This window comes from Macaca mulatta, chromosome X (assembly GCF_049350105.2).
Source record: "Macaca mulatta isolate MMU2019108-1 chromosome X, T2T-MMU8v2.0, whole genome shotgun sequence".
NCBI lineage: Eukaryota > Metazoa > Chordata > Mammalia > Primates > Cercopithecidae > Macaca > Macaca mulatta.
In genome coordinates, this window is record NC_133426.1 from 90,549,686 (window position 1) to 90,571,696 (window position 22,011).

Genomic DNA, 22,011 nt, shown 5'->3' on the forward strand with positions numbered 1-22,011 from the left:
CAAACCATTAGCCAGACTATCAAAGAAATACAGGGAGAAGACCCCAATAATTAAAATTAGAGATGAAAAAGGAAGCATTATGACTGATACCACAAAAATTCAAAGGGTCATTAGTGGCTACTATGAGCAACTACATGCCAATAAATGGGAAAATCTAAAGAAAATGGACAAATTCCCTGTCACGTAAAACCTACGAAGAAATCCAAAACCTGAAGAGGTCAATAACAAGTAGTAAGATCAACACAATAATAAAAAGTGTCTCAGTAATGAACAGCCCAGGGCCTGATGGCTTCAGTGCTACATTCCTCCAAACATTTAAAGAAGAATTAATACCAATCCTGCTCATAATATTACAAAAAATAGAGCAGGAGGGAATACTCCCAAAGTCATTCTATGAGGCAAGTATTACCCTGATACCCAAACCAGACAAAGATACAACAACAACAAAAAACTACAGGCCAATATCTCTGATGAATAATAATGCAAAAATCCTCAACAAGATACTAGCAAATTGAATTCAATAATACATCAAAAAGACTGTTCATCAAGACCAAGTGGGATTTGTCCCAGGTATGCAAGGATGGTTCACCATATGCAAATCACATAATATGATACATCATACCAACAAAATGAAGGACAAAAACCACATGATGATTTCAACTGATGTTGAAAAAGCACCTGATGAAATTCAACATCTCTTCATGATAAAAAAAAAAAAAACCTCAAAAAACTGGGTATAGAAGGAACATGCATCAACATAATCAAAGCCATATATGACAAACCCACTGTTAGTACCATAACGAATTGGGAAAAACTGACATCCTTTCCTCTGACACCCGGAACACAACAAGGATGCCTGATTTCACTACTGTTAATCAACATAGTACTGCAAGTCCTAACCAGAGCAATCAGACAAGAGAAAGAAATAAAGGGTATCCAAGTGAGAAAGGAAGAAGTCAAATTATCCTTTTTTACAGATGGTATTATCTTACATTTGGAAAAACCAAAAGACTCCTCCAAGAAACTATTAGAACTGACAAACTCAACAAAGTTGCAGGATACAAAATGAACATACAAAAATCAGTAGCATTTCTACAGGCCGACAGAGAACAATCTGAAAATGAAATCCAGAAAGTGATCCCACTTATAATAGCTAAAAAGAAAATCAAATACCTAGTAATTAAACAAGAAGTAAAGTATCTCTACAATGAAACTACAAAACATTGATAAAAAGAAATTAAAGAAGACATGTAAAAAGGAACATACTAAAATGATGCAAGAAATTGAGAAAGACACACAAAAAATGGAAAGGTATTCCAAGTTCATGAATTGAAAGAATCAGTATTGTTAAAATTGTCCATACTACCCAAAGCAATCTACAGATTAAACACAATACCTTTCAAAATAGAATACCTTTCAAAATAGAATGAGATTCTACACAAAAATAGAAAAAAAAGTCCTAAAATTTATATGGATCCACAAAATACCCAGTATAGATAAAGCTACCTATGAGAAAAGAACAAAACTGGAGGAATCACATTATTGACTTCAAATTATACTACAAAGCTATAGTAACATGGTACTGTCATGAAAACAGAAACATAGGACAGGGGAATGGAATCGAGAACCCAGAGATAAATCCATGTATCTATAGTAAATTCCTTTTTGACAAGGTGCCAAGAACATACAATGGGTAAAGGACGGCGTGTTCAATAAATGGTGCTAGGAAAACTGGATATGCATATACAGATGAATGAAACTATATCGCTAGCTCTTGCTATATACAAAAATAAAAACAAAATAGATTAAAAATTTACATCTAAGACCTTGAACAATATAACTACTACAAGAAAACATTGGATAAACTTGCCAGGACATTGGACTGGGCAAAGATTTCTTAAGTAATAGCCCACAAGCACAGGTGATCAAAGCAAATATGTACAAACTGGATCACATCAAGTTAAAAAGCTTCTGCATGGCAAAGGAAACAATCAATAACATGAGGAGACAATTCACGGAATAAGGGAAAATATTTGCAAACTGCCCATCTGACAAGGGATTAATAACAGGAATATACAAGGAGCTCAAACAACTCTACAGGAAAAAGTCTAATAATCCAATTAAAAAATGAGCACAAGATCTGAATAGACATTTCTCAAAAGAAAGCATACAAATGGCAAACAGGCATATGAAAAGGTGCTCAACATCACTGATCACCAGAGAAAAGCAAATCAAAACTACAGTAAGATATAATTTCTCCCTAAAATGAGGCCTCTATTCAAAAGTCAGGCAATAAAAAAATGCTGATGAGGATGCGGAGAAAAAGGAAATCTCATACGCTGTTGGTGGGAATGTAAATTTGCACAACCACTATGGAGAACAGTTTAGAGGTTCCTCAAAAAAACTAAAAATAGAGCTACCATACGATCCATTAATCCCACTGCTGGGTACATATGTAAAAGAAAGGAAATCAGTACAATGATGAGATATCTGTACTCCCATGTTTGCTGCAGCACTGTTTTTAATAACCATGATAAGAAAGCAATCTAAATGCCCACTGACAGACAAATGGATAAAGAAAATGAGGCACTTAAACACAACAGAGTACTATTCATCCATAAAAAAGAGTAAGAACCTTTCATCTGCATTGTGGGTGGAACTGGAGATCATTGTGTTAACTGAAATAAGCCAGGCACAGAAAAATAAACTTATGTTCTCACTTATTTATGAAAGATGAAAATTAAAATAATTGAACTCATGGAAATAGAGAGTAGAAGGATGGTTACCAGTGGCTAGGAAGGGTACAAGGGGAAGGGACTTAGAGGATGGGGGATGGATAATGGGTGTGAAAAACAGTTGGAGAGAATAAATAAGACTTAATATTAGCTAGCACAACAGGGTGAGTATAGTCCAAAATAATATAATTATACATTTTAAAATAACTAAATGCATATGACTGGATTGCTTGTAACACAAAGGATAAATGCTTGAGATGATGTATATACCCCATTTACCCTGATGTGATTATTAGGCACTGCATGCCTGTATCAAAATATCTCATACAACACATAAATATATACAAGTATGTACCCACAAAATTAAAATTTAAATTTAAAAAATATAAAATATTATAGGTTGAAAATCAAACAATCCATTTTTTAATGGGCAAAAGATCTGAATAGACACTTCTTCAAAGAAATAAATACATGAAAATGTGCTTAGTGTCATTAGTTTTAGAAAAATACAAAATAAAACCATGATAATTCTACCTAATGCCTATTTGAATAGATAAAATAAAAAATACTAACAATACAAAATGCTAGTGAGGATACAGATCCACTAGACATTGCGGGTGGGTATATGAAATATTACAACCACTTTGGGAATCAGTTTGAAGTTTTCTCACTTAGTTAAATACACTCAACATATGATCAACTAATCTCACTCCTTATGTATTTACTTAAAGGAAATAAAAATTTATGGTCAAAAAACCTATACATGAAGGTTTACAGTGGCTTTATTCATCATTGCCCAAAAGAGGAAACAACTCAAATGCCTCCTCATTGAGGAATGGATAAACAAATTATGGTACCACCATAAAATGAAACACTACTTAGCAATTTAAAAAAATATTCATTGATACAGCCAACAATATGGATGAATCTCAAATGCCCTATGCTAATTAAATGAAGCCAGTCTCAAAAGGCTGTATACTGTATGCCTCTGTTCATAATTACATTGTGGGAAAAGCATATATACGGGAACAGAAAGTAGACTGGTAGTTGGCTTGGGGTAAAGGGAGGATTGACTTATAAGGGGAGAATTTGGAGGAGGAGGGTTATGGAACTGTTCCATATTTTTATTTTGGTGATAGTTACAACGCTGTACGCATTTGTCGAAACTTGCAGAACTATACACAAAAAAGTGATTTTTAAAAATTAAACTTTATATTTTGAGATGATTGCAGATTCGTATGCTGTTACATGAAAAACTACAGGGATTCTGTTTATCCAGTGTCCCCCATGCTAAAATCCTGCAAAACTATAGTACTATAACCACAGCCAGGACACTGACATTGATGCAGTCAAGACACAGGATAGTTCCATCACCAAAAGACATCAGAAGGATGAGTTTTAACATATGTAAAGTATACTTTCATTTTAAAAATTAAAAATCTATAAGCCCTATATTGCTCGTTTACAACAAAACATCAACATTAACTCTTAATTTTAGGTCCCCTCAAAACTGATTTTCTAACTCTGCTCAATATTTTCATTTAAAAAATCACTTATCCTGAGATAATAGCTTAATGTATTTTAACTTTCAGTATAATCTTTAAAAATCTTTTCACTGTGCTACTATGTTCTTTCTCTGTATATTGAAACTTGTAAACTCTGCACATTCCATTTACAAAAGTAAATATAATTACATCTAGTCTTCCAGGTCAGTTCAGCTGAATATAACATAGCTTGTGGAGAAGAACACTGGTTTCTTTGGCCATTCCAGAGAGAAGTGGGGAGAGAAGAATTTTCTTATTCACCTGTTAACCTTTCAGAGATTTATGCCAATCCACAGAGTTCCTTTGCCATACTATTTCTGACTAAACTGTTATTTAACAAGTATAATTTGTTCAGCAATCAACTAACAAAAATTGTACAACTATAAAACTAGCTACAAGATTAGATAAGCCATATGTTATACAGTGGTTTTTCCAAATCACTAATTTGAAAATAAAAGAAAATGTACAATTCAACTATATAATGGAAGGGTTATTTTGGGGGGTAGGTTTGAGTGTCAGTGTTTCACATCTTTGTAATCTAAAAGACTCTTTTATAAGACTTTAAACTTTAAAAGCACACTCAGAATATAATAATTTGATGAATATTTACTATAAATAAAAGCAATCTCAGTGATTAGTTTGCAAGTAACTATAAAAACTACATAGAATTATTTTCTCAAGTATACATTCTTCTCTTAAATACTCAGCTTAAGTACTGTGTGATTTACATCTCTGACCACTGTATATTTTTCTTCCCTCTCTTTGTAGAAGTTGCTTCTGAATTACGTCTCTCAGAAAACACATTATAGGCTGGGCACAGTGGCTCACAACTGTTACCCCAACACTTTGGGGAGCCGTAGCAGGAGGACTGCTTGAGGCCAGGAGTTCAAGACCAGCCTGGGCAATATAGCAAGACTCTGTCTCTACAAAAAAAAAAAAAAAAAAAAAAATAGCTGGATGTGGTGGCACGTTCCTGAAGTCCCAGCTACTCAGAAGGTTGGGGTGGGAGGATGGCTTGAGCCCAGGAGTTAAATAAAGGCTGTGATAAGATGTGATCATGCCACAGCCCTCCAGCCTGGGTGACAGAGTAAGACTCTGTCTCTTAAAAAAAAAAAAAATTTAAAAAGTGCAACAGATTAATCACAGTTCAAATAGATTCTGTATTCAAGCTATACTTTTTAATGGGATATTATGATTTAAATAATTTTTCTAAAGAGGCAAGTCATATTATAAAGTTATTTTTATATAAACTATGGGAGGGATTTTGTACAGAGTATGAAAAGGATGCAGGATTTCAGAAAAAAAAACTTAAATCTTATAATAATATATAATATAAATAATATATTAGCAAGGATGTAGATATTTGGGGATATCCACTCTCATCCACTCTCATTCTACTGATCCGCTATAAAAATCATAAACTCAGAATGAGGCCAATCAGACTCAAAGCACAGTTATAACACAAAACTTTCTATAGTCCATTGTAATTTCACAGTAGCCTGTCAGTTCAGATATTAGGTCCATTCCTCATGTCTGGAGAATTTCTAAAGTGGACTGGTGGAAAAAAAAAAAAAAAAAAAAAAGTATTGTCATTCTCCTGCAATTATTCTTGGAAAACAGAATGCTAGCAAAGACCCTCCCTAGGTGAGACATTGCTAAATCATAACAACATGCACACAGCTCCCTGGTGTCAACAGCAAATAGCAATCAATCTGGTATTTTTTACTGTACTATTCAATATGGAAGGAAAGAAGGAGATAGGAAGAGACGTATAGCAGGGAGGAAAGATACACAGGAGGTTAAGAAAGAAAGAAAGTAAACAAGAAAAATTAAAGAGAAAGAGAGATAAAGAACATAAATTAAAAGAAACATTATAAAAGAATTCTTAAACCAATTTATGCCTAGTGTTCCATTATTGGAACGCTAAGCATGTGGGAGTTATTTATATCCTACTGCTCAAGGTCATCATCAAAGTCTGACTGCAAAAATTCAAAAAATTGCAGCCTCCGGCATAAATGGGTTAAAATACTTGCTGTGAGTGGTCATACTTTAGCCAACCTCATTGGAATGCTGTCGGGGTAAATCCATAAATGTAGTCATTATAAAACCTTGACCTAGGTTATAATCACAAAACTGTAAATTATCTAATATTTATTATTGTACACAGTCTTTAACAGAAATGTTTGTGCCATTGCAAGGAAAATAAATTGAGTTGTCAAAAAAATTATGAATCACATTTCTTCCTGTTACATGCTTTGTGTCCCTTGCTTATAAATTAATATTGATTCTATCTATTCTTCCCTCCTCAGACAGTTTAAGTCTCTAAAATCTATCAAAAGCAGAATTAAAATGAGAATACTAAATACAAATCAACTTGGCATCATTATTTACGTAACTAACCTTAACGTAGAGAGAGAAAAATAGGGTTTTTTTCTACTCTTTCCCACCTCTCTTTCTCATCTCTGACAAAACAGGTATACTTTATTAAGCAAAAATGAAAAGAGGAATTAATTTTTAATTATCTTTTTAATTGCTGTAAAATACAAATTTATGTATTATATAAAAATCTCAAAACTCTACTGTTCCCGATTGTTATTTTCCTTTCCTTTTTCTCTTTAAATATCTTCGAACCCACATCATTTCTTTTGTACATGAAAAAGATAATCAGGCTGTGACTCAGTAAGAGTTACTAAACTTTATTTGAACTTTTTCATATTTATGTCCGCTTTTGAGGTAACTGATATTTTATTTTTGCATTGATGCAGTATGCACAGGAATTTAAAGCAACTTACCTTTAAACTGTACCTATTTAAAATTATCTGTAAAGACCACATCTTCATTTTACCTCTGTTCTAACATTCAAATAATAAAATACAGAATTTACTATCTATTGAAAACACATGTAACCTTTTGAGACTGGCTCACTCAGCACAATGCCCTTGAGATCCATCCAAGTTGCTGGATGTCTCAACAGGTCTTTCCTTTTTACTGCTGAGTAGCATGCCATCACATGGACGTATGACAATTTATATTTATTCATTCCCCTTTTGAAGAACATTTAGGTAACTTCCAGTCGGGCTATTACAAGTAGGGTTGTTATGAACATTCATATATAGGCTTTTATGTGAACATAGGTTTTTATTTTTCTAGGATAAATGCTCAGTAGTGTGACAACTGTATGATTCTATTTCTATATCATTCTCAAAATAACAAAATTATAGACATGTAGAACATATAAGTGGTTGCCAGGAGTCAGGGAAGGCAGAGGGAAGGTTGTCACTACATTTCAAATGTGATGACTACTTGTGATACATCATTCTGTCTAGACTGAAACTCAGATGACGTATTGTTACCTAAAAAACTATCATTAATTATTTACAATAAGTGTATCTAATGTACAATTTTTTAATATTACAATTAGAACATATTGAGAGCAGTCTAACCATCAAATAACATTTAATTCACTAAAGAGACGAATAAATTGCAAATCAAATTCAGAAAGAGAAAAAAACAGGCTTAGACAAATTTATATTAAAATAATAAAAAATATGAATCAAGCAGCTAAGGGTATAATAAGAAAATCTGCATACCTGTTAATTTGATATGTCCTATTTCATCAAGCAAAATGCTGTAAATCAAAATTCACATTCAACAAGATGGAATAAAATATTTTACATAAAACATTTACATAAAAATCATAAAACTAAGATAGGTCAGTATCTATTTAATATATTTAAAAAATTTAAATGATTAACTTAAAGTCAATGTATGTCTTACAAAGATTACTTTTTACAAACAAGTTTCATGTAATTCATATAGAATTCCCTATAATATTTAAAAGACCTAATAGAGTTTGACAAAAAGTACTTCCAGAAACACAGACAACATGAATACAAAAGAAGAATACAACTTTACTTTTCTGGCTTCAGGTCTCTATAAACAATTCCTAATTGGTGCAGATGATCCAAAGCAAGGGCCAGTTCTGCGAGGTAGAATTTCACATCTTCCTCTGTAAACAGAACCTAGAACAAAATAATGAATTATCATTTGATCTTTCTTTCAGTATTCAGTATATTTAAAAATACTTCTTTCAAAATGAGTAGACAGACAAATCTAGGAAAATAATAAGATAATAAGAAGAGTCAATTCTTATTTGACTGGCATTATTGGCAATACCAGAGAAATAAGATTTCTATATAAATGAAACGAAACTCTTTAAGAATGCGTCTCTTCAATATTAACCATTTTAATGTAAAACTTTCCAAAACATTATGTTATTTGTATGTCTTCTCACACTAAATGCACAGCACAAGATTCACCTTTTTGAAAGTGACTTAGTCCCATAATACCAATATTAATTTTAGTACTCTGCTATAATACAGTTACCCTTAGGGTATTTGAAATATAGAAGGTATTTTGTTTTAGCTCTGGGAATTCCACTATTTCTACCATTCTCTCTTTTACTGTCTACTATCATTTCTCAGAAATTTCACTTTTAGGGGCTCTACAAACCCAAAGCTTTTACTACACTACCACAAGTTGTTAATTTAGTAACTCTTATCTTACACACAATTGTGAACTCATCTCTGACCTAAGGGGTGGATCCAAGCCTCTTCTGTTAGTAATGTATATGAGTGTAATGGCACTGTATTACTCAATCATTTTGTGCCTGGAAATACGGCTGCTATGATGAAGTGAAGAGTAATGAACTTGAATCAGAATTGGCAGTGTAATATCAGACATGTCACTTAGCCCTTTGGGCCTCAGTTTCTAAATCTGTAAAACAGAACAATAATATCTGCTGTATATACCTAACAAGGTTGTTGTAAGAATCAAATCAGTTTATGTGGAAAAAAAGCTTCGTAAACTTTAAAAAACTTTAATATAACCATATTAAACTTAAAACCATATTAAACATAAAAAACTTTAAATAACCATAAGGTATTATTATTATAGATTTATATCTAAATCCATTCACTAGTGAGTATTCATTTACACATAGAATTGGACACTAATCAGCCATGAGATGTAATTTTTAAGGTTTAGCAAGAACTCCAGATTGGTGAAATCAAATATTTTTCTCAAAATGGGTTATTTTCATAAAGAAACCTCTGGATTATTAAGAAGGCTCAAAACTGCATAAAGTACATGTCATAATAGCTTACAACCTGCTTGCCCATTTAGGGCCCCTGCATTTCACAATGCAGATCCAGGTTACTAGTAAAATTGCAGAGAATGAGCAGTTAATAACTTCTGATATGCTAACTACTTTTTAAAATGATCAACAGAAAAACAAAGATTGTTTATTATCTAAGTTTTGGGAGCATTAATTTGAATATTATAATGGTAAAAGTATAAAAACATCACTTTCACTTGACTTTTTATTAAGAATAAAAATAACTGTTGCCTATTCAACTTCTAACCAAGGATAATAAGAAAGTTCTCTGAAAGCTAATACATAAGAAAAGGCTAAATAAAAACTATTTAGAACTAAATTAGAAAAAACTTTGCCTAGTTATAGTTATGCAAGCCTATCACCTTGTCATGAAGTTGTCTTGGTGGAAAGCCTCATGATAGATGCAAATAAAACATTACTAAGTAGAAATTATGTGCCAGGCACTGTACAATCATTATGTTATTATAGCTTCCAAACTCTATGAGGTAGGTATTAGGAACATCTTGCAAATGGAGAAAGAAACTCAGAGTGATTAAGTAACTTGTCCAAAATAACACAGCTAGTAAGAAGGAGGCCCAAGATGTGAACTCAGGGATACTTGTCCATAAGAATGAACTTTTCCCTAGAAGCCACTTCTGCCACATGCTATGCTGCAATGTTTGCTTTTCTAAAAACAAATTTTAGGTTCACTGCCAATAATGCTTTCCAAACCACTAATCGTCCTACTCATAAATCGCCCTCCCCCCCAACAAAATGAAAATCATCCTAAACTCCAGTACTCTTGAGCTAAGCACTTTTAATATTTTGTCATCTGCTTTTCAATTTTTTGTGCGTATCTGTGTTTGAATGTGTCTATGAATGTGTGTTTTAATAGAGTTGAAATCAGACTACCATATAAGTACTATTTAGTGGCCTCCTTTATCCCCAGTTGATATTATATAATAAGCATTCTATGTCTTTAAAATTTATTTATAAATAGTTTCCAATAGCTGTACAATATAACCATACCAATTTACTGTAAGTTACCTAAACATTCCCCTTCTTGACATTTAGGTTATTTCCAGTTTTTCACTATTTGAAATAACTCTGCAATATGCATATGTACATATTACTGATATTTATGATTATTTTCTCAAAATGAATTAAGAATTTTTTTAAAAAAATGAAATGCTGGGTCAAGGAGCATAAATAGTCAAAGATTCCTGACATACACAACAAAATTATTTTCCAAAAAGGTTATAGTAATTTCCACTCCCATCAGCAGTTTATGAAAGCATTTGTCTTACCACATCCTTGATAGCATGGAATATACCCTGTAAAAGCCTTTTCAAATTTGGTGTGCGAAAATGGCATTATTTTTTAAATTTAAGTTTTGATTTTTAGGCTGAACACTGTTTTTCATGTTTAGTAGTCTTTCTACTATTTTTGTGAATTATCAGTAATGTTTGTGCTTATTTTCTATTACTGACTTACTGTTTTGTCAATTGGCACGAGTCACTTAAATATTAAAAATGTCAGTTTTCTATCATATTAGCTGCAAATACTTATCCAATTTTGTGCTAGTTTTTTATGCTCAGTAATCCTTAATTTTTGCTAGTCAAATATATAGATGATTTAAGGAGACATTCACCATCCAATGGTCAACGAAATATTTAGCTGGGTTTTCAAGATTTAGCTCTTTTATGTAAGTAAGATTTATTTTTGTATATGGTAGAGACGGCATTTTAAAACGATTTTTTGAAATATTTAAGCGATTTCTCAAATACTATTTATTGAAAAATCTCTTTGCCGCAATTTGTGATTCTTCCTTTATCATAATGATATATGGTAAGTAATCTATAACAGGATATTTTGGGGATATACAGTATGTTTCTAATCTCGTGTTGATACTATAATGTTTTGCTTATGCACACTTTATAAAGTTTTAAACAAGAGAATTTGGGGAGGCCAATGCATGAGGATCACTGGAGCCCAGGAGTTTGAGAACAGCCTGGGCAACAAAGCAAGATCTCATCTCTACTGAAAAAAAAGGTAGCCGGGTATAGTGGCGCATGCTTCTGTAGTCCAAGCTACTCGGGAGGCTGAGGCATGAGGATTGCCTGAGCCTGGGAGGTTGAGGTTGCAATGAGCCAGGATAGTGCCACTGCACTCCAGCCTGGTGATAGAGCAAGACCCTGTCTCAAAAAACAAACAAACAAACAAAAAATGTTATTTCTTTGCATTTGTTTATTTTTCCAAGGAAACTATAAAATAATTCTGTCAACATCAAACAAAAATCCCTATTGTGGCTTTATTTGGAATTTTGTTAAGCCAATAAATTAACATTAGAAGAACTGACAGCGTTACAATAATCAGCCATTCATTCTACTACATTTTCTTGATATAAGCAAAATAAAGCACAGCTTAAGAGTTCTCTTTGTTTACCTGTGTATTTGTGTGTGTGTGTGTGTGTGTGTGTGTGTGTGTGTGTGTACATTTTGAGGAAGGGAAATTTGGATAGGTATCTTTCCCTTTAAAATACAAATGACATACATTATAAAATTCTTTAAAACATACAAAAATATACTTAAAAAGTCTTTTTCTAAGGTATAAAAACATGTCCTCATTTTGGATTATTTAACAATTTTTTGTACACACAAGTGAAGTATAAACAACAAACATCTGATTATTAATAAGCTGTCTACAGAAGTAACCATTGAATCATTTTTTAAAAGGCTGCTCAATCAATGTACTAATTTATTATCTTTCGGGTAATGCATTTAAAATGCTTGCTCTTACCTAATATTCCAGACTTAGGAATCAAAACTTACTGACTGCATCTCTGTGCTAGTATGGGTTTAGATAGTCCCACATCGAGAATGGAGGTCTGAAGAGTTTAAAAGAAAATTAGAAATGACTACAAGAATTTCTCAAACATATTTGTGACACTTCTAAAATCTAACGCAAGAAATCATGAATAATGGAGCCTTATTACACTGTTGTCCTTCTATGCCTTGGTACCAGTTTTTAACAAGGTCCTTTAAAGACCCTCCTTAGAAGGGGGTCCTAGACAATCCCTTTCACATATTGATTTATGTTCTATAGTTAATAATATACCAATAACACACCCTATGCTCACGCATGGCACATTCTACACTGGAGGTAGACAGATATAAGCCAGAGACCTTAGCCACTTAAGCACTGGCTAGCATACCAGAAACACACTGTTCCTTTATCACAGCAAGTTCCAAAGCTCTGGGAATCAACAGTAGCTCTCCCACATTCTACACTGTAAATTCTGGAAGTAAGACATTGAACTACTATCACCCAATTAAAATGCTACTCCCAGACTACTACTTAAAGAAAAAATGAAGCAGACAAAGACAGGATTTAATCTCATGCCTGAAAAATCTAAAACACAGGACAAAACATATGAAATGATACTTTTCAGGACACTGGACATCAGGCAACAAAGGACACTGAATACTGAGAGACAGGGAACAAATGAAGTATGCCCCACAACTGCCTTAGCTTACTACCTGGAAAGAGTTTCCAAGTGGTAGTACAGGGAGGGCTAAGTCAGGTGGAGCCTGAAAGACTTCCTGAGTAGATAAGCCAGAACAGAGAGTCTTGGAGAAGGAGGACAAAATTCACAGGATCGAGTATTAGAGAAGAGTAAACTGCACAAAGAGAACTCTGTAGATATGCAGACAGTCTCCTTCAAGCATTCAGCAGAGAAATATTCAGCACATGTGAGTGAGGACATTACCCTAAACCAGGAAAGGAATGAAAGGTTAGAGGAACCAATCGATGAACTCACCATGGCCAGGAATAGTTCCTGTTGCCTTCGGCCAGAGCAGAAAATCTCATAATTCATAGGACATCAGACAAAGTAATCAGAAGGATTTTGCTTCAGTAGTGGAGCAAAATTAACCCCTGACTGAAAGCTGTGTTGGTCCAATCTAACAAACTTTAAAGGTAAGACCTATAGGGATCAAACTAGTTTTATGTCTCAGAACAGAGAACAATAATAGTTACAGAAATACAAAAATGTTCATCACCTTAACAAGCTAAATGTCACAATGCCTGCTATCCAATAAAAAAAATTGTCAATCATGGGCCGGGTACTGGGGCTCATGCCTGTAATCCCAGCATTTTCGGAGGCAAAGGCGGGCAGATCACTTGAGGTCAGGAGTTTGAGACCAGCCTGGCCAACATGGTGAAACCCCATCTCTACTAAAATTACAAGAATTAGCCAGGCTAATTGTGCACCTGTAGTCCCAACTATGCAGGAGGCTGAGGCAGGAGAATCACCTGAAGCCGGGAGGCAGAGGTTGCAGTGAGCTGAGACCACGCCACTGCACTCCAGCCGAGGCAACAGACTGAGACTCCATCTCAAAACACACACACACATATATATACATATACATAGTCAAACATGGATCCGAGGAAACTACCCAAGCCCAAGTCCAGGAAGAGAAAAACCTTAAAAGATTAAAAGAAAGAGCCCACTCAGCTCACAAACGACTGAGATAGCTCCTCTTCCCAAAAGGGAGAGTGAAAAGCCTCATAATTCAAAGAGTGTTTGTTAGAGTATAAGAAAGGACATGCTTCAATACTGAGGAAAAATTAATCTTAAACGAAATACTTCCCTAGTCCCACATGACTAAAGCTTAAATACAAGGCCCAAAATGATTAAAGTGTTTACAAGACAATGAACTGCATCCTAGAAAAAAGCGAAATGCTACTTATATGAAAATAAAGGTATCCAGTATGTAAGAAAATTAAATCCACCATGCCTGCTATCCAGTAAAAATGACTATGCAAGTATGATTCCATTGAAGTACAACATAAGGAACAGACAATACTTAAATAAATGAGTATGGTTATGTTCCAATGAAACATTATTTACAAAGAAAAGTGGCCAAATTTAGCCTGAAGACCATATTTTCCTGACCTCTGAGTTAAAACTTATACTACAAATCCTAAGGCAACTATTAAATTACACAATAAAGTGTTATGGATAATATTTATAAATCAACAGCAGAGATAATAATGAAATTGTAAAAAAAAAAAAAAAAGTAATTAAAAAGAAGCCAGGAGAAGAGGGAAAAAAGAACAAAGAACAAATGGGACAAAAATAATCCCGAATAGCAAGATGGTAGATTTAAATACAACTGCAAAAATAATCGTAAAATGTAACAGGTCTAATATCCCAATTAGAAGACACACTCTCAGACTGGATTTAAAAACAAGGAAATTATGCTTCCTTAAGTACCACACATTAAATATAAAGACACAAATAGGCTAAAGTTAAAATATGAAAAAAGATATACCAAACTAACAATACTTTTTTAGAAAACAGTTGGAGTGACCATATAAGTATCAAATTAGATTTTGAAGACAAGAACATTACCAGGGACAAAGTCAGTCATGTCATCTCATGATGATGAAGGGGTCAATTCATCAAGAGGGAATAATAACCCTAAAGGCTTATGTACCTAATAACAGAACTTTGAAACACATGAAACAAAAACTGACAGAAATTCAAGAAGATATATACAAATTCATAATTAAAGTAAAAGGTGTCAATCCTTGTCTCAAAAATTTGTAGAATAGGCATAAAATTAGAAAGAATATAGGCAATTTAATATCACTATCAAACAACTTGAAACAACTAAAAATCCACATTTACAGAACCTTCCACCACCCAAAAATAGCAGAATACACATTCTTCTCAAGTGGACATGCAACATTTACCAAGATACATGATATTCTGAAGCATAAAGCAAATAAAAGTAAGTTTAAGAGAATTAAAGTCATACAATGTATGTCTTATGACCACAACAACATTACGGTAGAAATCAACAATAGAAAGATATGTGGAAGGATGCCCAAATACTTGTAAATTAAGTGGACTTCTAAATATCCAATGGGTCAAAGAAATAGAAAGGAAATCATAAAGTACATTGAACTGAGAGAAAATAAAAGTGACACATATCAAAACTTGTGGGATGACCCTAAGGCAGTACTCAGAGGGGAATTTATAACACAAAACATCTACGTTATTAGAAAAGAAGAAAGGCCTCAAATTAATAACTTCAGCTCCCATCTTAAAAACCAGAAAAAGAAAAGCTAATGAAACACAAAATAAGCAGAAAAAAAGATTAAAGCAGAAAACAATGTAATAGAAAACAGAAATAGAATACAGAAAAATTAATGAAACCAAAAGTTGTTTCTTTGAGAGTAATAAAATTGATAAAATCTCTAGTGAGGCTAAGCAGAACAAAAACAGAGTAAACATGAATTACCAACATCAAAAGTGAGAGCAGTGACATCACTAACAATTCCACAACTACAAAAAGGACGATAAGGGAATATTATGAACATTTTTATGCCAATAAATTTAGTAATTTTGATGAAATAGACAAATTCCTTAAAAGACATAAGTTATCAAAGCTCACTCCAAAAGAAATAACGCAAGTCTATTATATAAATTGATTTTGTAGTTAAATACTTTCCTGTAAGAAAAACTTCAGGTTCAGATGCCTTCACTGGTGAATTCTATCAATCATTTAAGGGCAATTTATCATTGAATCTACACAAACTTTCTTAGAAAGTTAAAGAGGCAAAAACTATACCCAACTCATTCTATGGAGTCAGAATTACTCTAACACCAAAAATAGACAAAATAATACAAGGAAATCACAAATATCCCTCATAAAAATAGATGCAAAACTTCTTAACAAATTTTCAGCAAATACCATCCAACTTTATAAAAAGGTTAATACATCAAGATGAAGTGGGGTTCATCCATAAATGCAAGGTTGGTTCAACATCTATCAATCAATGTAATTCATCAAAGTAAGACTAAAAAAATTATAATCTCAATAAATGAAGAAAAAGCATTTGAATAAATCTAAAATTGATTTCTGATTTTTTATAAAACTCTCAAAAAACAGTTACAGAAATCTTTCTCAACCTTTGAAATCTATTTCTAAAAGCTGCTAGAAGTATTAAGTTTGGCTAGACTGTGGGAAACAAGCTCAATACACAAAAAATTGACTGTGTTTCCACCCAATTTAAAACTGATATTAGGAAGTCAACTCTATTTACAATAACATTAAAAACAGGATTTACTTAGAGGTAAATCTGACAAAAGAAGTGCAAGAATTACACTGAAAACAATGCTGCGAGAAATTAAAGATGACCTAAATAAACTGAGAAAGATATCATGTTCATGAATTAAAAGACTCAATATTACTAAAATGTAACTTATCTGCAAATTGACCTATACGTTCAATAAAATCCCAACCAATATCCCAGCAGGGCATTTTTGTACAAAGTGAAAAGCTGATTAAAAAATTGATATGGAAATGCAAAGGACCTAGAAGAGCTAAACTTTCAAAAAGAAAAGCAAAGCTCAAGGATTTGCACTACCTCACTTCAAGACATATTATAAAGATACAGTAATTCAGACAGTGTATAATTGTAATAAAGATAGACAAATGGACCAATGAACAGAATAGAATATCCAGAAATAGGCCTTCATATATATGATCAATTGGTTTTCAAGGAAAATGTAAGGTGATTCAGGGAAGAAAAGACAGACTTTTCCAACAATGATGCTAGAACAACTGGATATCTATGTGAACAAAAGAAAAGGACTTCTGCACATACCTATAACCATATACTAAAATGAACTCAAAACGGATCCTAAATCTAGATGTAAAATTCAAACTACAAAACCTCTAGAAAACATAACAGGAAATCTTTACCTGTAATTAGGCAGATATTCCTTATATAGAACACTAAAAACACAATTAATAAAAGGAAAAAAATCCTATAAATCAGACTTCATCAAAATTAAGAACTTCTTTTTTTTTTTAATTTATTATTATTATACTTTAAGTTGTAAATTATGCTGCTATAAAGACACATGCACACGTATGTTTATTGCAGCACTATTCACAATAGCAAAGACTTGGAATCAACCCAAATGTCCATCAGTGACAGATTGGATTAAGAAAATGTGTCACATATACACCATGGAATACTATGCAGCCATCAAAAAGGATGAGTTTGTGTCCTTTGTAGGGACATGGATGCAGCTGGAAACCATCATTCTTAGCAAACTATCACAAAATTAAGAACTTCTGCTTTTCAATACAGTGTTAAGAGAATGAAAAGACATACTATAGACCAGAAGAAAATATTTCCAAATAACATATATGATCAAGGACTTACATCCAAAATATATGAAGAACTCTCAAAACTCAATAAGAAAACAAACATTCCAACTAAAAAAACAGGCTAAACATTTAAACAGACATTTTACCAAGAGGATAGATGGCAAATGAGCTCATGAAAAGATGCTCAATATCATTAGTCATTAGTGTGACGTAATTCAAAACCACAATGGGATACCACTAAAAACTAATCTAATGTTCAAAAATTTTAAAAGACTGACCATACCAAATGTTGGCAAGGATGTGGAGCAACTGAAACTCTCTTACGCTGCTGGTGGGAATGTAAAATTTATATAATCACTTTGGAAAACAGTTTGGCAGTGTCTTTAAAAGTTAAACATACACCTAGCACATGACCCAGTCATTATACTCTTAGGTATTTACCCATGAGAAATGAAAACATATGATACAATCACTTGTACATGAATGTTTACAGCAGTTTTATTAGTAATATCAAAAACTGCAATGGCCCAAAAATCCATCAACAGGTGAATGATAAACAAATCATGACGTATCCATACAATCAGTAATACCACCCATCAATAAAAATGAATACTTAGTACATACAACATAGATGAATCTCAAAATAATTATGTTAAGCCAGACAAAAAAAAATGAATATACTATATGATTCCATTTATATAAACTCCTAGAAAATACAAACCAAATAGTGACAGAAAGCAGATTCAGCAGGGTTAGGGCAGGAAGACGGTATCACAAAGGGACACAAGAAAACTTTAAGGAATGACAGATATGCTAATTATTCTTATGGTAATGATGGTTTCACAGTTATATACAAATGTAAAAACTTATAAAATTGTATACTTTAGTATGTACAGTTTATTGTATGTCAATTATACCTCCATAAAGCTATTTTAAAATGAATAAACACTACTCCCAGAGGTGTTTAGGTAGCTTGAGTAGCCAAAGTCCTAGGCTTGCCCGTATCTACTTTATCCAGTTATTCATATTGCTCTTCTGCCTAAGAAAATGAGTAGCACATTGAGATGATAGAAAATGCCATTATCAGGCACATTACCAAATACTATGCAATGAAACAAACAGAGTAGTTACCATTTAAAATTTCAATAGGAAAAATGTAATTAGTGGAAGAACAAAAGTGATATTTTTCTTAGTTTTGTTTCAAGAAAATACAGTAAAAATGTACAGCTACTTACCTCTTTGGATAATCTTGTGAAAACATCTCCTCCCCTGAGAAAATCCAGTATTAAGTACAGTTTCCCTTCAGTCTGAAAGGCTAATTAAAAATTAGAATGTAGTAACAGGATAATCTCAAAGGCTTAAAAAGCTTAGTATGTTTTTAAATTAATATATGTTTAGAATTCACAGTATTTACTCACATGGTCCATTAATGGATAACATCACAAAATTAAACCCAGTGTTTAATCCAGTGTTGAAATAGCTATAAACCCCTTCCCAGAACATAATCACCCCTGAATGTGGCTTTACACAGAACTTCTACCACCAAAAATTTCCTAATTTATGAAGCATGTTCTACTGCAATTGCCTAAACTTAGCCTATCAAACCTACTGAAAATTTACGAATTCTATAAAGCTGAAGAAAAATGCCACTTCCTCTATTAAACTTTCCAGGATGTCTCCCTTTTCACATTTTTCCATAGCTTCCTTAACCTCTTCTTCACTGAAATTACTTGCTGCTACTTTTGAAATCTTATTATATTTATACCTCTTTAATAGTACTTATTCAATTTTGATTTGTACAATTAATTTCTTTACATCTCTGTGCTCTCTGTAGGTTATAAATTTCTTGAGGTCAAAGAGTGTCCACTGAATTTAATACACTATTTTTGCACACAATAAGCGTTTACTGATTGACCTACTACAGATTCGGGAAGGTCTTTAGATGTTACTTTTTTTATTCTGTTAGTATAACAAGGAGTAAAAGAATAATGGGTGGAAATCTCTTACCGGTTTTTAATAGTGATAATTGGGTATATATTTTAATGCATCATTTGTCGAAATTACACTAAGAATAAAATCAACGACTGCTACTTTTTTTAAATATAGAAAAATGGAAGTGACAAAGTACACTATATCTGAGATAGATAGATAGATAGATAGATAGATAGATAGATAGATAGATAGATAGACAGACAGACAGACAGACAGATAGATAGATAAAGTTGATCTCATCCATATGTTAAATTAGCAATGGAGCCATGATTCAAATTGAGAAATGTCTAACTCCAAAGCTCATGTTCTTTCCATTACATCTACTGCTTCTTACTAGTAGTTCTTTTCCATTAAGTATAAAAAATAACTCAAGCAGACTAACATAACTACACGGTCCTCTAGAATATAACCAGGAAATAGATAAGTGTGGTCACTATGAACAAGCAACTGAATGTTTTACGTAAATTATCACAATACTTTATAGTCTAAGACTATGAAGTTACAGCCTAGTAGAGTACATAAATACTACCAGACAAGTAAGTGGAAAACACTATCTTGTTACTTTAAACAAGTTAACCAACTTGGAAAAATGAAGGACATACAACAAATAACTAAATACTGGTATTTATTTCAGAAAAATACATTTTACATAGTTGAATATACTAAATAAGTCTAAAGTACTTATTTCCTGTCATAGTATTGTGTGAAAGGAAATCATAATTCTCTAATTCCATATTAATAAATAAGGATTAAAATAAATAAAAGAATAAAAGAAAGATTACATACCATAGTGCAATTTGACAATAAATGGATGATTTACTTCCACCAGTATATCCCTCTCCATCTTTGTCCGAACTCTGTCTCGAACTAAAAATTACATAAAGGTACAATTTTTACTCTCATATCATTTCAATTAAGAGTCCATCAATAATTTACCAAACAACAAATATAAATATATAAAATGTAACTTCATAAATGCCTAAATTTGCAGTTTTCATATTCCTAGATAATGACCATATTCTCAGAAAGCAAAAATATTCATTACATCTAGAGACAGGTTAAGGTGGCATAAATAGGTATGTAGCGAATATGCATTTATTATGTGTTCATCTTTTTTGGTTGTTGTTGGTGGTGAGACGGGGTATTGCTCTCTTGCCCAGGCTGGACTGCAGTGGCAAAATCTCAGCTCACTGCAACCTCCACCTCCCAAGCTGAAGCAATCCTCCCATCTCAGCTTCCCAAGCAGCTGGAACTACAGGTGCGTGCCACTACACCTGGCCCATTTTTGTATTTTTTGTAGAGACAGGGTTTCACCAGGTTACTCAGGCTGGTCTTGAACTCCTGGGCTGGGCTCACGGGTTCAGCCCGCCTCAGCCTCTCAAAGTGCTAGGATTATAGGTGTGAGCCACCATGCCTGGACTATTGATGTCTTTAATTGTTCAAATGAGTTTACTGATTAAAAGTGATCATAAGCAGTATTTTTATCAGACCCTAAAAGATAGTGCGTGCAAATGGTTGTGCTTTCTCAAAATACTGACACAGACAGAAAAGGAAAAGTCAAGAATCTTGAAAGAAAAGAGTATAGCCCAATTAAGTTAATAAGCTTAAATTAAATGAAATATGTCACTTTTTCTAGCATCAAATTTTTACTAGGGTGCACTCTCACTAAGTTAAGGCATATGCCAATATCAATATCTAGTAATATTACCTACTGGCTAGAAAAACTGTCACAAATACCAATGTTAAAAATAGCTACATCTATTCACCTTATGCAAGTAATACACAGCATATTTCTTAAAATACGCTTTGCCAAATTCTATTTTAATAAACTTTCTAATTTTCTACCTTTTAAAGAGGCTTTTTTTAACACCTTCATTGCATAGAGTTGCCCAGCATCAGGACCGGTCTTCTTTCTAACAAGAAAAACCTAATAGAAAATTGAACAAAAAAAAAAAAAAAAAAAGGAAAATTCACATTTCTAGTCATTCTTGCTCTATACAAACACACCAGCATACACTTGTATCCTTGTATTTTCTCTAATTTTATAAACATATGCCTTCCCATAGAGGGAAAGGAGAGATAGTGAGAGATTTGTTGAAGGATGCAAAATTATCCTGATCTGATCACCATACATTATATGTATCGAAACTTCACTATGTACCCCATGAATATGTACAACTATTTGTCAATTAAAAAAAAATGAAAAAAGTTATACTTTCTCCTGTAAATTATGCTGTAATTTACATTATTAATATTTTCTCACTTTCCTTAGATTTAATAAATCATAATGTATATAAGTACTACTATAGAAAGGAAAATTTTTAAAATAGATGACCTGGTCCTGAACTTGGAGAATTTAATGATGTAAGAGATAAACAACACAATGAAAGACA

General features: G+C 32.8%; 1 protein-coding gene across 7 annotated transcripts in view; it reads right to left on the reverse strand.

The window, feature by feature from the left end:
* The window catches only part of RPS6KA6 (ribosomal protein S6 kinase A6), a 130,463-nt gene that overhangs the window by 69,240 nt on the left and 39,212 nt on the right, over positions 1–22,011 (reverse strand). For 6 of the 7 annotated variants that reach the window (XM_015127735.3, XM_077988371.1, XM_015127733.3 and 3 more), the window contains 5 exons: positions 21,464–21,545; positions 20,405–20,485; positions 18,862–18,941; positions 8,195–8,301; positions 7,870–7,907 (listed from right to left, as the gene is read on the reverse strand). In XM_015127735.3, the coding sequence (XP_014983221.1) occupies positions 7,870–7,907; positions 8,195–8,301; positions 18,862–18,941; positions 20,405–20,485; positions 21,464–21,545 (388 nt within the window). The remainder of the gene's footprint in view (positions 1–7,869; positions 7,908–8,194; positions 8,302–18,861; positions 18,942–20,404; positions 20,486–21,463; positions 21,546–22,011) is intronic. The other variant, XM_077988374.1, reaches the window with a different exon arrangement.